The sequence below is a fragment of the Athene noctua genome, chromosome 6, assembly GCF_965140245.1.
Source record: "Athene noctua chromosome 6, bAthNoc1.hap1.1, whole genome shotgun sequence".
Taxonomy (NCBI): domain Eukaryota; kingdom Metazoa; phylum Chordata; class Aves; order Strigiformes; family Strigidae; genus Athene; species Athene noctua.
The window spans coordinates 36,642,653-36,658,463 of record NC_134042.1 but is presented as its reverse complement, the minus strand read 5'-3'; the positions used below and the strand labels follow the sequence as shown (position 1 = coordinate 36,658,463).

Here is a 15,811-nt window from a genome sequence, read left to right as displayed (position 1 = left end):
AGTTCCCTCAGCCGCTCCCCGTATGACCTGTGCTCCAGAGCCTGCACCAGCTTTGTAGCCCTTCTCTGGACACGCTCGAGTCATTCAATGTCCTTTTTGTAGTGAGGGGCCCAAAACTGAACACAGGAATCGAGGTGCGGCCTCACCAGTGCCGAGTACAGGGGTCAGATCCCTTCCCTGTCCCTGCTGGCCACACTAAAGATGCTGTATTTGCTACAGCATCTTCTTGCAGACACTGATTTTTGTGTTTTACACAATAAATTGTTTTACACATTTTCCAGTGCAGTAATTTTAGACAGTGTTTTTCAGGAATGGGTGTCCATTTAATGTTACTCTACGTGTTGCTTAGATAGGTTGCTTGGTCGTATTTTGGTCCTGACACTAGAGTAATGAAGTCAATTTACTGTTAGCTTCAAAGACTAATTGGGGATAGATTACTAAAATTACATCTTAGTGGATTACTTCAGAGCCATGTCATGTCATGACTTCTTATATAAAAAGAACTGACAACTAATTGTATGTATGTTGAACTGATGATACTTTATAGCTCAATGTATCCCAAATGATTTTCAATATATGAATTGCTTTTTATTCTCTTTAGTGAGACTTTCAGTCTTGTACTACATGCAGTTTAGCATCTGAGTAGGCTGCACCACTAAGATATTTGGAAGGGTGGGGAATCAGTCCTGTTGTCTAATGCAAAATGTTTCTTAATTTCACCAGGCCATAGTAGAACATCTAGAGGATTTATCAACAGCCATAAAGAGACCAGAAAAAAGTAGTCATAGGGAGGAAGAAGGGGAAAATATGATCAAAGAGGAAGACTTGCAGATCTCAGAAGTTGCTGCTAGCAGTCTGTCACAAGATAAACTGGAAGAAATTGCCGATTGTCAGGAATTTACCAGGTATTTCACATTAACTTTGTCTTAAATACACCTCACTGGTATGAATGCCTGGTCTTTTGAAGAGTGCCCTGTCTGTTGGATGTTTCTTGTAGGCTTCTTTTAGGAGCAGCATACTGGGACACGTTGGCTTCTTCCTGTGTTTCTTTTAAACTTGTCAAGTGATGCAGTGCCAATGAGACTTGCTTTGACTTTGCTATACAAATTTTGCTACACAAAACCCAAATGGAACCCCAGTGCATTTTGAACATGGCAGTGTTATAACTTTTTCCAACAGAAAAATTTGTAGTGTAAATAATTTATCTGCATTGTGACACTTTGTGGAAGTGTGACACAGCTTCATTCCAACAGGTATTTGTTGGCCTTTTTTATGTCTGTGAACAAGTAAATAAGATTGTGGTAGGTTGACCTCATCTGGCCACCAGGTGCCCACAAAGCCACTCTCTCACTCCGCATCTTCAGCAGGATGGGGGGAGAAATAAGATGTAAAACTCATGGGTCAAGGTAAAGGCAGTCTAATGAAAAAAGCAAAGGCCATGTGTGGAAGCAAAGCAAAAGGAGACACACACACACACAAAAAAAAAAAAAAGATTTATTCTCTACTTCCCATCAGCAGGTGACATCCAGCCACTTCCTGGGAAGCAGGGGCTCGTGTAGGCATAGTGGTTGCTTTAGAAGACACATGCCTTAACAAGTGTGTGTGTGAGTGTCCCTCTGCCAGCTTCCTCCTTCTCGTAGTTTTTATTGTTGAGCACAACACCATATGGTATGCAATATCCCTTTGGTCAGTTTGGGTCAGCTGTCCCAGCTGTGTCCCCTCTCAACCTCTTGCCCAGTCCATATCCTAATACATTCAATAATGTATAACTGTGGTTTTGCGTAGCTTAAAACTAGCATGTGAAATTGCAGTGGCTGTCTGAAGTCAAAACAAAATTTAGCTTTATGAATTTAAAACTGCTTTTACATACATTTCAGAACCACCGACAGTGATTCCAACATTTGTCTCCGAAAAAGATCTCTTAATACTTCTGAGGAGGTAAGTATGTGGAAATTCACCTATCACTGTTTCTCTGTTTCTCTTAAACTTCAAAAGTTCACATAGTGTAAAGGGGTCTATTCTCTGTATAAAGCTCTGTGATAATACAAAAGCCCTGTGACTACTAATAATTATAGTGCCAAAACCAGGCATAGCTGAAAACCTTTACTGGACTCTGCTAAATATAGGGAACTGAACCTTACTGAACCTCAAACCCAAAAAGGAGTACCTCGTACTACAATTAAATCTATTGTAACTTTGAGGCTTATTTTATCTTAACTGTATAGCTGCAACATTTCACTTCTTTAAAGCTGCCTTTATTTGCTGCTCCCGTTTCTTTTAGCTTGTGCATTCTCTGTATGCATGTTGGTGTCCTGGTCCCAGCCCTGCAAAAATGCTGTGTGTCTCTTGAAGTGCACTTATGAAAGAGTGGGCTCTTTCCCTCTCCTTCATAGTAGCAGTGTATTATATAATCTCAAGAACAGCAGCTAACCCTAAAAGAATTTTAGCTGTAATGTGAAACTGCATTCTTAATGGCAGATGTAATTCATACTGGTTTCTTGAGAGCACACTACACAACTGAGCTCTGGATTTTTATTTTTTAAGTCAGAAGGAAGGGACAGCATCAGCAATCTGGGCACACTGAGCAATGATAGGAATATGGCTCTTTTCAGCACAAAATAAGATCCTGGCTGTCTTGGGGTTTTAAAGAAATGCTGCCATCAATGTTCAATGAAAAGGAGGTTTCACACAGATGTTTTAGTTTTGCAATGCTGTCAGAGCTACTAGAAATATATATGAATGAGGAGAGCTTTATTCAACTGAATGAAAGCAATTAAAAGCAAAAAAATGTTTTTTCACAACTTTTTTCCTTTTCTGTGTGTGTACCAGACTGCAGTGGTGGATGTGCGAGCAGGGAATAAATTTATAAGCACACTTTCATTTTATTCGAGCAAACATTAAGACATACTCTGCATAAAATACACACACAATTACCATCTTTGCAAGATGCTGAATTTTAGTTTTTTTACATAATCTATTCCTGGTTTGTTTAAGGAAACCTATGGTGTAAATGTACAGAAGATGACAGATGTGGGTGAAAATCCATTAATCATCAGGTGAGTCATTCTTATTCAGACAAAGCCTTTTGGAAGGTATCCCTGACTCCTAGGTACTTCTAACAATGTTACAAAGGGAAATTAAAACCAACTATAGCGGTAGAGACTGACTGGATGTCTTGTGTAATGGCTTGCAGTCTCTATTTCCCATAAGTGTAAGATACAAAACTTCTTTATCTGTCAATCTCCCCCTTGACTAAAATGCTTTTTCTTGACTTGAGAGTAAAGATTCAGCTATTTAAGCAAGATTGTGAGCAGTTTCCACACGTGGTGAATAAAGAAAAGAGTGGGAAGACTTCAAATATGAGGCCCTCTGGCAGTGATGACTCTTTCCAGCTTTGGAAGACTGTCAAGACACTGTTTAGTGTGCTCAGTACTGAGGAAAGATGATACTTCAGTAGAGTTCTGGCCTCTGTTAGAGCACCCATGAGTTTTTATAATTTGTATGTGTGTTTAGTTTAGACTTAGGGTGATGGATTCTGAATGCAGAGCATCTATCCCTCTGGTATTAGAGTCTACAGATCTATAAGAAACAACTTATTAAAACAGGCCAAAAACCAGTTTTCTCCACAAGTAGATTAAAAAAAAAAAGTCTACCAGAGGGTGATTCATATAGTAGTATGAAATTATAAAATGAGTGTACTATCATATGCCTTTTAAAATACAACTTTTCCTTGGTTTTGTGAGAGCTCAGTGGTGCTGGCAGAGCCCATCAAGCTTTGCCCTTAAGAACGGCAGATGAGATTTTGGAAAGTTGGAATTTTGGAGTTGTCCTACAAACCTCCAACTGCTAGTTGGTTTCTGGAAGTCTTGAGCTTTTTCTGTTTAGTGTTCTGGTGTCTGACATGAGGAGCTCTGAAAGTAGATGATTTGGGGAAGTATATCAGATAGAGTGTATAAATAAAATTGTGAAAGTGTGTTGCCCAGAACTACATTTACTGTTCAGAATATAAAAGGGCATCTTTTTACTGATGGAAATCACCTTACATCAAAGGACTGTACTGTAACAGCATGTATTTAAACTACCTCACAATTTGTCCAGAGTTTTCAGAGGATTAATTGCTATGTACATTGGCTTCTAAGGGAGCACACTGCTACAGCCCATTATGCACCTCCTATTTAGCTTGAACTCCAACTGACTAGGTTGAAATGGTTCATTAAACTGCTGTCTTTTAGTCTGCCCTCTGATCTTTAGAGTAAATATTAACAATGAGGGTTTCTTCTTCTTTTTCCTGCCTCTTATCAAATTCTCTCCTGTTTTCAGGAAGAAAAAGGACTCGGAAGCAAGTGAGACGCCAGCACAAACTCATGAGATTACAATTGTTGAGCAGCCAGAGCTACTCTACTTCATCATTTTTTTCTGGGTGCTGGTCTACTGCCTTTTACTCCTTCCACAGTTTCTTAGAAACAAAGTTTGATTTCTGTGAGGTGTGAAAAAACAAAGGACGGTGGCTGGATTGCTTTGTGTATCTGCATATGAATATGTTTCTTCAGGTGAAGCACAAACAGAAATGTAGGACCTGATGTTTGTGTTTATTATCAGGTTGTCCTCAATTCCTCTACTGTTGTGCTATGACAGTGTCTAAGCACATTTTATATTATGGTAATTGTATAAATATATATAAAAATTACCTGATTTAGTAGATGCAATTTTGTACATTTGTGCCTTGCTTTATAAGATGCTAAAGAAACCCAGATAATTATCAGTAGAAATATGAACACTTCAGAGCTCTAGTCTTCAAAAATTATTCTTTTGGCTTCATTTACTTACACAGGGCCTGACAGCTGTGGAAGAGGGATGGTATTGACTTGCCCATGAATATGGCCCATCTGCAAGGGCAAGGCTAGAAATGTTTTTTTCACATTTTCCATGCAATTCTTCGAGAGAGTTGGAGGCAGAGCAGAGCTGCAGGTGATGGAACATGCTGACCCCAGGAATTGATTATAATTCCAATAGCAATCCAGTCAAGCAACAAAATCAGATTGAGGGTTTATTTGGGTAGGGGAGATTGCTTTTTTAGGATTTAAATTAATTTTTATCCTGCACCTTTCGTTATGTTTAATTTTCAGGAATAAATTTGGTGTGGAGAAGTGTGAAGAACATACGTTAGCTGCTTCTTAGGAGGGATCATATGGGAAATCTTAGTTCAGAAACTTCTGTAGAGAATACCTGAAGAAATACACTTTTTATACGTTACTGATGGTGGCCATCTTTGAAGAAGATGTTCAAGAAGCTTAACAATTTTATCAGGAACAGATACAATTTGGGTTTTTTTAAGAAGTACCTCGCTGCTTCTGAGGCTGCTTCTGCTTCCTTTGCTGCTTTTACTTAACAGATGGTATAAAGATTTCTCTTTTTTGAAGATACAAAAAATAATAGGTAACCTAATTTCCTTAGGCTACTGTTATGGCACAAGTGCATGGTAAAAGGATTGGAAATATCCTTTAAGTGCCCAAATCAATAGAGAAATAAATTACAGATGTAAAACTAAATACAGAGAAATGTTGAAGGCTGGTATTGACTTTCTAGTACAACTGCAGAGACTTGTCTTGTCCATAGACACAGTTGAGCCATTTCTGCATCTTGTAACTTTTGCCACATCAGTGATCACTATAGGGTATTTGATTTAGGATTTTTGCCAGATGAGGTGTACCTCTGCATTACAGGACAAAAGAGAAGTCTTCAATTTCATAGCAGTAACTTTTCTCTGCATGACTTCTAGTGAAGTCACTATTTTTCATTGGCACATTTTTAGTTTCATAGTATGCTTTATGAGATTACATCGTGTTGCTGCTTCCACCTGAAAATTCATAAGGTTGACTGCAATGTGCTTCATAAAACGAGGTGTTTCATAATTTACATTGAGTGAAAGTTATAACACGTGGCTGTAAGTTTTACATATTTTGTTTTAGCATAAGGTGTATCTCTCTCCCTGGCTTAGTTTTCAGCTGACCTAACAGTACCCGTGATCAGGACACACCAGAATACATAGCAATTTATTTGCAGGTATTTAAGACCTGTTTACAGCCATGTTATCTGCTGGAGTAGTCTTAATCATCCATTACACTTCATTCTTCTTTATAAGCTTTTTGTTTCCGTGGGATTTTTCTTTCAAGCTTCAGTTAGAATTCAATAGCAGCAGTGCACAGCAGGAGGTGTTAAACATTGCAGATAAAATTCTGAATCTCTTTCAGTCAGCAGAAAGCTGGAATCTTTCCTGTTCTGTCCTGTCATCATTGAATCGTGCTGGATTCACCTCATGAAACTAAAAATAAGATCCTTTGTGCTTAGTGAGGAACAGATCCAAACTTCCCAACTTAATTCAGTGTACATCAACATAAATAAAAAAAAAAAAAAGTGTTTCATCTTGCTGATGAAAATGTTCAACATTTTGAGTCATCTGATTTTGTGATGCATGAACATGTTTGTGCTTGTTGATGAAGACAGTGATACTTTCTTCAAAAAGAAAACCTATACTAGAATTTTTGAAAATTCTTTCTTGAAGTAGGCTAAAATATAGCATTGAAGAGCTAGTGCATTTTCTATGAAACAATAGAAAATACAAGAAACTTTATGTCCTTATCCTGACAACCAGTGAATACCTGGCTGGGGTATGGCAGCTATTTAATAGCAGCAAGTAGCAATGTACATTAGTTTGGAGCAAAAGTATTGACAGCTCTTCATTATGAGCCACTTATCATAGGCTTCTTTGGTTTATGACAACTTTTTCTGACCCTTTGTATCTTAAATCTCTGGTTCTTCCATGGTTCATAGTCTTCAGTGGAGATTATCTGGAGTTGGATTACAGTCTCTTCATAGAACTTTACACCTATCAAAGTTCAAATAAGTAGACTAAGCACCCTTCTATCTTCTCCCCTTCCTCCTAAGGAAATTAATCAGAATGAGGAGGTCTTTGGATATCTCATCTAAACAACTGACACCATAAAGAAGGGAAAAGTTGCACTAATGCTGGCAACTGCATTACACAGTATTTTCTTCCAAGAGGGAGAAAACCCAGTGTTTTCTTTCTTGCCTCCCACTGATGAACAGTGACTGAAAAAGAGAAATGAGCAGTTTAAGTGTTAAACAGCATCCAGCAATTGTCTTGATCATCTCACCTGATGTTTAAACTGATGTATGCTTTCCAGCCTATCCCATTAACAGATGGAGATTCTTTCTTCCTTGCAAAACAGATGAAAAAATTACTAAATTACTCCATGATACTTAGTATTAAGTTGCTTTCCATATTTGGGTTGGTTGGGTTGTGTTTTTCTATAACAAAAGCAGTTTACCTTACTGAGCCATGACCTGGGTAAGAAGATCCAGGGTAAAGAGTTAAGAGTGATTATACTGGTATGGTCAATTGTGCATGAGGAGCCTGAGCTCTTCATGAGTTCTGTCATTACTTGGAACTGCAAAAAATGACATCTGCCTAAGCAGCACTTCCCCCACTTAAATTGAGTAAGCCTGCATCTCTTCCTCCACAGCGCAAGATCCAGTCCCTCCATGCAAGTGCCCTATTGTGGAAACATTGCTTGCTGTTAGACTTTGTGTCCTATTCTGAGTTTACAGTCTACAAAGCCTGATTGTGAAGCAGTCATTATGGCGAATCCTCTTCTAACTTGCTGGCTAGAGGCAGCAGAAGTTTTAAAGGCTTGTGGGCAATCTCTCATCTATCTGTTTTCCAACAGATATGTGGATGGTCTGAATGAGGAAGGTTTTTTTGAATTTTTGTCTGGCTTTTTGAAAAATGCTAAGCTTGAACTGACTGCATTTGGTATTTTGATTTAGCAGCAGGATTCAGATACACAAGGGTATCAATCTATAAGACCGTTTTTAAAACCTGTTGTTGAGCAAATGTGTGGGTAGCAGAGTATTGTGAAGTGTAAGTGTCAGGAAGTGCTTGAGGATCACTGGATAAAGGATGTTTGGTGTTCACAGAAGCACCATTAAAGACGGAGAGACAATTAGGATAGTTCAGTGTAATTGTAGTCCTGTAACTTAATTGCAAAATGTTTCATTGTGATTTTATAGAAAGTGCAAGGAAAGATACGCTATTGAAGACAGAACCCTGGTAAACATTTATTGGTAGATGTCTTAAAGTTGAAGAATTGAGTTAAACAGACACATAAGTTATAAACTGAATTGAATATAGCCTTTGCCAAATTGTAGGAAATGATCAGTGCAACAATAGGGCAAGCACAGATTACAGTAAAAAAAATGACAATCGCTTTTCAATGCCATGAATATTTTTGATGGATTGAGCTCTAAAATGTATTTTTATTGAGTTTCTAGATTGTAATGAATGTGTCTACAGAATTTTATGCAAAGCTTGAGAGTTCAGCTGTTTTAAAATGATTTTTTATATAGCAGTTATTATTTTATCTATATATTTAATAGAACTGTAAAATCATTTTAAGAGTACCTATAAAATTCTATGTATGTGATATGATTATTTATTAATTATGACTCATGAGAATGAACATTAAGCTATGCATCAGTTGTGTCATCCTTTTGAAAACTGGAAACTGCAAACAGAGGAAGAGTTCTTAATGAACAGTAGACTTGAAAAACATAGGAAGTGATTGAATACAATTGTGTAATTCTTAAAGCTGCATAGCAATGTCATTTTGTGATATTAAACTTTCAGCTAAAGTTGCAAAATATACTGAGTGATTAAGCTACTTTCTTCCATTAAAACTTCTTGAGGCTGAAATTTCTACATGTTGGTATCTGGTGTCTAAACATACTTAAATCCTCCTCATCTTCTGGAGATTCTCTATTTACTCCAGCTCAGTATGACTAACTTCTTTACCCAGGTAGGGAGGGCTCCACTGAGTTTACAGGGGTACCATGCAATACCCAGCAGGGTTTTTTGCACCAATCCCCACAGAATCAGAGCTTCAAAAGATTAATTTGGCCAGTGTATGCGATATCATATTCAGCCATCTAACAAAATAATAGTTATAATAATGCATCATCTCTTATGCTAGCTTTATGTACTTAGAGTCCCTTCTTGCCAAGCCAAACTTGAATGCATCCAGTGGTGTGTCAGTTGTCTACTTCTGTGGAAGTCAATGCAACACGTCTGTGTGCTAAGCACACACTGCAGGATCTGGTCCTGAGGGGACTTAAATCAGCGTTAATCACATAGGCCAGGAAGTAGCTGAAGCCTATGCATTGCCCTTAGCACTGGATCCCCTCAAATTTAACGTACACAAACAATGCCACTGACTTCAGTTAACCCCATCGTACACATAACATTTGTTTGCCTAAATTCTGCAGGATCGGTCCTCTCTTTCTTTTAGGAAGTTAACATCCACTTCCATTTTGATTTAGAGAACAGCAGCAGGAACAAATGGCTGGAAGACAAGGGTGAAGTTACAGGCTGGAATGTGGCTGTGAAACTTCCCAAACTGCTACAGCTGAAAGCTCTCACCCTTAACAATAGGTTGCCCACTGTTTTCCATTGAGCTAATAGGTAGTGGATCTGCATGGAGGTAGAAAGCCCCTAAGTTTTTGTATTTTCACACTGTGCAGTTTTTTGTCAGGTAAATAATATCAAATTCTTCCCTTTGGAATACCACTAATAACACTGATTTACAGCTGCCAGGCTTAGAATTGTTCACGGTCCAGGTTCGTACCTTCACAGGATTTGCCGTATGGCTTGTTCCCACCCGCTCCGCCCCAAGATCGTGAAGCTATTCATGCAGAAGGATGGGAGGTATATGCACATTAAATGATGTGGAAAAGTCGTACTGTGAATGGGATAGCTTGCTTACTCTGTCCATCACTTGACACAACTCTAGAGCTCACACAGGGTGAAAAATTAACACTTTTAATTTCAAATGCCGTGTCTATTTCAGGGTTATCTTAACTGAAATTGTGGAACATCAAATTATTTCTTTCCTCCTCTAAAAGTGAGATGTGGTAAACCTCCACTTCAGTTGCACTTTTGATGACTCCTTTCCAGGCAGCTGCTACTATTGATATTGGAAAACAAGAACTGTGTTATTTTCTCACCATGAGGGGAATGTCTTAAGTTTATGTCTCTGGAACATAAAATTGGCCCCTGGGTGATTAATACGCTTCTTTCTTCATGTAAAGGTTAGAAGGGGCAATAAAGTAATTAATTTTACCTTTTTAAGAAATACTAAAACTTGCCATTCCAAGAAAGGCTAGATCCTGGCCTTCACTGCTGTGTTCAGGTCAGGTAATATTTTATTCCCAAAGTAGTTTCATTAGTTTCACTGGGCCTTCCTGGAATCTCCTTGATTCATGGAATAGATTTGCTCTGTGTCCAAGGACCAATTCATACAGGTCGGTCCTGATCCATGGCCATTATTTGATTGTAACAGAAGATCACCATTGTTTAGTTAGAAATCACTCGTCTGATTTACATCACATAACTTTCAATTTATACGCTGCTCATTTTTTCAGAGATACAATGCAGTCATTTTTTAATGCCAAGTAACTTACACAAGTCAAATATGTCTATTTTTATTGTAATAAAAAAATTCAACTTCTGCTTTTGTCTTGAAAAAAAACATATTTCAGTAGGCATACCACTTTATGCTATTGTATTCTGCTGTGTAAAAAGCTGAAGAAAGTGTTCTGCCCTTCTTGTTGAAGTTCTCCAGGTTAAAATGCAATCTGTAAAGTGCTAGTTTGCTAAAGAGTTAATGATGGACTTTTCTCCTGAATAAATCATTTGTAAGTAGGGAATGTTATATTTAAAATACATGTTTCTCTTTGGCAAGTGGTGAGGAATGATGGTTATTTAAATGAGAACAAATGCTGGGAGGATATGAGTGGTATCAAAAAATATACTGAAGAAGATGCATTTTTGTGTACTTTCAAATACATTTCTTCTGAATGCTTTCAATCGGTATGTATTGAATGTTTGCACTTGTTGCTCAAAGCTAAATTTTGTGAGAAAGAAATATATTCCTCTGTATAGTTGGTACATTAGAAATAAAATTTTTAGAAACTTACGCTGTAATAAGAATAGTATTTACTAGTGAATAGTTCCACTTTATTTTATAAACTCTCAAATTTTGAAATAAAGGGACAGGCTTCCTGTATATAATCTGTTATCTGTGGGTTTGTCCTTGTCCTCCCAAGAAAATGCCTTCAAACATTTCAGGAGAAATCAACATTTTGTTCTTATTTATTCATTATCATTATGTCTCTTATTGTAGATTATTTATTCATGTTCATGCCCAGAGACGATACTCACTTTTTAACAGAGAAGGTCTCAGTAAACACAGCAAAATAATGAAGTGAGTTGTCTTCCCACCTATCCAAAAAGTGACTTTTAATTTTGGAAAAAGAATCTAAACTTTTATTCTAGTCAAAAAAAATTAATTATAAATTTTATAAAGGTGAAGATTTATTAATGCATAGAAATTGGTATTATAAAGACACGCCATGGAAAAGCTTACAAAAACAGTTGTGCTGAATTACATACTGTTCTTACAATTCAATTCTGGCGTGTTCCTATGTAAATGTTTAGACTTGTAGATTAGTAGATTAACTAGGTGCAGTAGTGGTTTGTATTTACTACATTCCTTCCCCCTATACCTTAATTCCATTTGCAGTATATGAGAAAATGAAAACAAAGTATGAGAGAGATGCAGCGCAGTTTAGAATCAGCTCCAATCTCCTGAAAAAGATACGTAAACTGGATAAACACAGAATGAAAATGTAGATTCCTTCTGTAGAATGAAACAGTATATGGGGAATGGAGTAGGAGTGCTGCTTCACCAATTAAACATGAAGTTTGATGTGTATCACACTTTAAGGATTGTAAATGTTCCTCTGTTCCTTCTACAAAATCAAATAATATCACATGCTTTCAATGTATTTCTCAGTACCCCTGGAGTAGCTTGTACCTGCCTATTGGACCATGTCCCGCACCTAGTCCTTGAATATTCATAATGCTGTTGAGAATTTGGGATGTTTGGGTCCAGTCCTGTTAGCAGCATTGACTTACAGAATCATAGAATGGTTTGGATTGAAAGGGACTGTTAAAAGATCATCTAGTCCAACCCCCCTGCCCTGGGCAGGGACATCTTCAACTAGACCAGCTTGCTCAGAGCCCCATCTAATCTGACCTTGAATGCTTCCAGGGATGGGGCATCTACAGCCTCTTCATTACTATCAGTTTAAAATCTCAAGCTACAATTTGAGACCAGTAGCTTTTACTGGTGTCATGAATGATACTTAAGTGGAGAATAAAAAGGCTGTGATTTATTTTTAATTGGGTTAATTTTTTGCAACTGGTGCTGTGATTAGGAATTTGCAAGCGGACTACGGGGCAGGGGGGAAGTTCAAATGCGCAAGATGGGTCAGCTCAGAATGTGGAATAGAAGTAAGCTTTTACAAAAGTATGGGATCCAAACTTCGTATTCAACAGTAAGAACAGAAATTGTTGGACTTGATTTCTTTTCCATGCTCTGGGATAAAAGTCATTCTGATAGAAACTGCAAAAATAATCTTCCTTATCCCTGCTGTGTAAACACAATTTTTGTAGCTTAAAGAAGATGCAAATGCAGCAGAGGAAATAAACCCATCTGGATCACGGCAGCAATAAATACAAACACAGGGTTCATTTCAGATAAGGAACCATATGCAAGTATGCACGCTTGGGTTGTGTAGGAGCACAGACCTCCTAAAGGATGACCTGTGGACCTCGTGTGTGTGTATTCTGGTTGGCAGTGTATACTGAAATCATCGGTCTCGCTTCAGTGCTTATTTGACCTGATTGGTAAACAGAAGCCAGCAGGGGCAGGGGTACCTTCAAATTGGTGGGTGGGCAGATATTACAAAGTCTTAGACTTGAGCTGTTTTTTCTATTAAGACACCAATATACAGCAATAATCTTTTCTTGAGTTGCTATTTCTATTGATGTTACAAGGACTATTTCTAGGAGAGTTAATTGCAGTAATTTATGAAATGCCTTCTAGTGACTAACTCCATTCCTTGGTTAGACAGTAGTACTGGCAGTTTTCTGTCCTTGTCAAACTGTACACTTTAGCTTGAAACATCATGTAACATATGATCAAGGCAAAATGTATAGCTCCATCTGCTGTAAATACTTTGAATTGATTATTTTTGCATTACTTTTTTTATGGCTGATCTGTACCCTGGGGAACTGATTTATCATTTTGCTGATATGTATTTTCTGCATGTTAGCAAGAATCATCATAAATACAGCAACTAAGTACATTTATACATTGCAAAGTGGTATTTCTCAGCTCTCAGGCAAAAAGGAGCATAGAAAGTGGATATTTCAACATCAGGAATTTTTGTTAATTATTCTATGATAGATCTTTTGTACTGTGTCATTGCAGCTGCTTATAAAATCCAGAAATTACATGACTTGCTTAAGTCAGTGATGGATGGGAAGAGATTCCCTTCCCAGTTAGGCTTCTGCTAAGTGATGGCTTTCCACAATCAAGATCAGCAACATTTTTTTTAGGCAGTAGTCATCAATGCCAAGTCTCTGCACAGGAAGAGTGAGTAAGTTGCTACCCCATTTTTTATACTGATTTTATAAGGTAGACCAGCAGTTTAAAGAGGTCAAAAAACCCACTAAAGCATTTAAAATATTGAAGTTTCTTTTGCACTAGGGGAAACATCCTTCTTTGGAGTTACGAAGTCTGGGTCACTGAAGTGTGAAAGCATGCCAAAAAACATTTTTACATAGCATCTTAGGGGGGAACAAAAAGGTTGTGCAACTGTATTGGGTCTGGCTGAACTGGAATCGGTTTTCCCCTGTAGCAGCCCTCACGGTGCTGTGGTTTATGCTGGGAGCTGGCAGAGTGTTGATAGCACCCTGGTGCTGTGGCTGCTGCTGAGCAGGGCTTACGCAGCACCAAGGCTCCTTCCGACATTTCCCCCAGTGGGACGGGGTGGGCGAGATCTTGGGAGGGGACACAGCCAGGACAGCTGACCCGAACTGAGCCAAGGGATATTCCATACCATATGACGTCTGCTCAGTATAAAGCTGGGAGAAAGGAGGAAGGGGGGGGGGGTCACCCTTGGTCCTCCGAGGCAACCACTACACGTATTGGAGCCCTGCTTCCTGAGAAGGCCCCACATCGCCTCTTCATGGGAAGTAGAGAATAAATCTGTTTGCTTTTGCTTCCGCGCGCGGACTTTTGCTTCGCTTTGCTTATATTAAAACTGCTTTTGTTTCACCCACAAGGGTTAGTTTATCTTCTTTCCGCTCTTTACCCTGTTGAGAAAACAAAGGGGGGGGGGGGGGGGAAGTGATAGAGCGACTTGGTGGATACCTGGCATTTAGCCAGAGTCAAACCATCACAGCAACCTACCACCTTTTCAAAATCTCAGTTCCAGTTTTAGGAATGGAATCTATTTAAAGTAAGTTCATTCTTTCTTCCAACTTCTTCCTCCATAATCATACCTGCAGCTTTTTCTTAGAATGCATTGCAGGTGTTATTATTAGCCAAGTGTTTAAAATGTTTGCAACTGCTCTTCTCTGCAATGATTCACAACTATGAACTGAAAAATCTGGTAGCCAGACTAGGGGCTGTTTGAGAGAAAAGTCTCAAGTTAGTTTTTCTCAAGTGGAGTGTAGAATAGACACATTCTTTCCTGGCCACAAACTTGAATACAACACTCTGGCCCATATTTTCTCATTAACTGCCAGCTTGTCCCAAGTGCATCACTGAAACAGTCTGTGATGCAATGACAAAACAGCATCATGGCTGGTATCAACAGGAAGGAACAACAGAGGTCACCATTGTCTCACGGGAAGGAATCTCTTCAGAGTCCATTTGAGTACCTATGTTTAGACCCAAAAACCACAAAGTTGGGTTTTCTCTGTTGTGATTACACAGTTCTATAGCATGAACAAAGACAATTACTTGTGACAGGTGTTGGCTTGGGTTTTTTTCAATTGCAATTTTCTAATCCAAACACATTTTTCTTCACTTTTTCAGTTTTGGGCCCCTCACTACAAAAAGGACATTGAATGACTCGAGCGTGTCCAGAGAAGGGCAACGAAGCTGGTGCAGGGTCTGGAGCACTGGTCGTACGGGGAGCGGCTGAGGGAACTGGGGGTGTTTAGTCTGGAGGAGGCTGAGGGGAGACCTCATCGCCCTCTACAGCTACCTGAAAGGAGAGTGCAGAGAGCTTGGGATGAGCCTCTTTAACCAAGTAACAAGTGATAGGACAAGAGGTAATGGCCTCAAGTTGTGCCAGGGAAAGTTTAGACTGGATATTAGGAAACATTTCTTTACAGAACGGGTTGTTGGGCGTTGGAATGGGCTGCCCAGGGAGGTGGTGGAGTCCCCATCCCTGGAGGGGTTCAAGAGTCGGGTTGACATAGCGCTGAGGGATATGGTGTAGTTGGGAACTAATGTTGATGTTTGGACTGGATGACCTTCAAGGTCTTTTCCAACCTAGACAATTCTGTGATTCACTCTTACCCAACAGGAAAAAAACAGAAACAACCCCTCCATCCCTCACTGATATGATTTTTTAAAAGGGGAAGGGAGATAAATGTCTCTTTTCTTGTCTTACAACAGTTATCTCATAGAGTAAAACATCAGTATTTCCAGTACTAAAGATATGGGGAAAGCTGTAATTTGGTACATTATTACTTATTCTGTTGTGGATTTTAATTACTTGGGCTAAACAGTTTGAAATAAGTGGAAATTTCTAACATTGTGTATCAAGCTGATGACTTCATCTTACTTTAAATATCTTTGTAAGAAATTTGTGA

General features: G+C 38.6%; 1 protein-coding gene across 2 annotated transcripts in view; it reads left to right on the top strand.

The window, feature by feature from the left end:
* The window catches only part of CLMN (calmin), a 77,631-nt gene extending 66,510 nt beyond the window's left edge, over positions 1 to 11,121 (top strand). For both annotated transcript variants that reach the window (XM_074908599.1, XM_074908600.1), the window contains exons 10-13: positions 724 to 905; positions 1,878 to 1,938; positions 2,995 to 3,056; positions 4,321 to 11,121. In XM_074908599.1, the coding sequence (XP_074764700.1) occupies positions 724 to 905; positions 1,878 to 1,938; positions 2,995 to 3,056; positions 4,321 to 4,474 (459 nt within the window). In that variant the 3' untranslated portion in view covers positions 4,475 to 11,121. The remainder of the gene's footprint in view (positions 1 to 723; positions 906 to 1,877; positions 1,939 to 2,994; positions 3,057 to 4,320) is intronic.
* Positions 11,122 to 15,811: the final 4,690 nt, after the last annotated feature.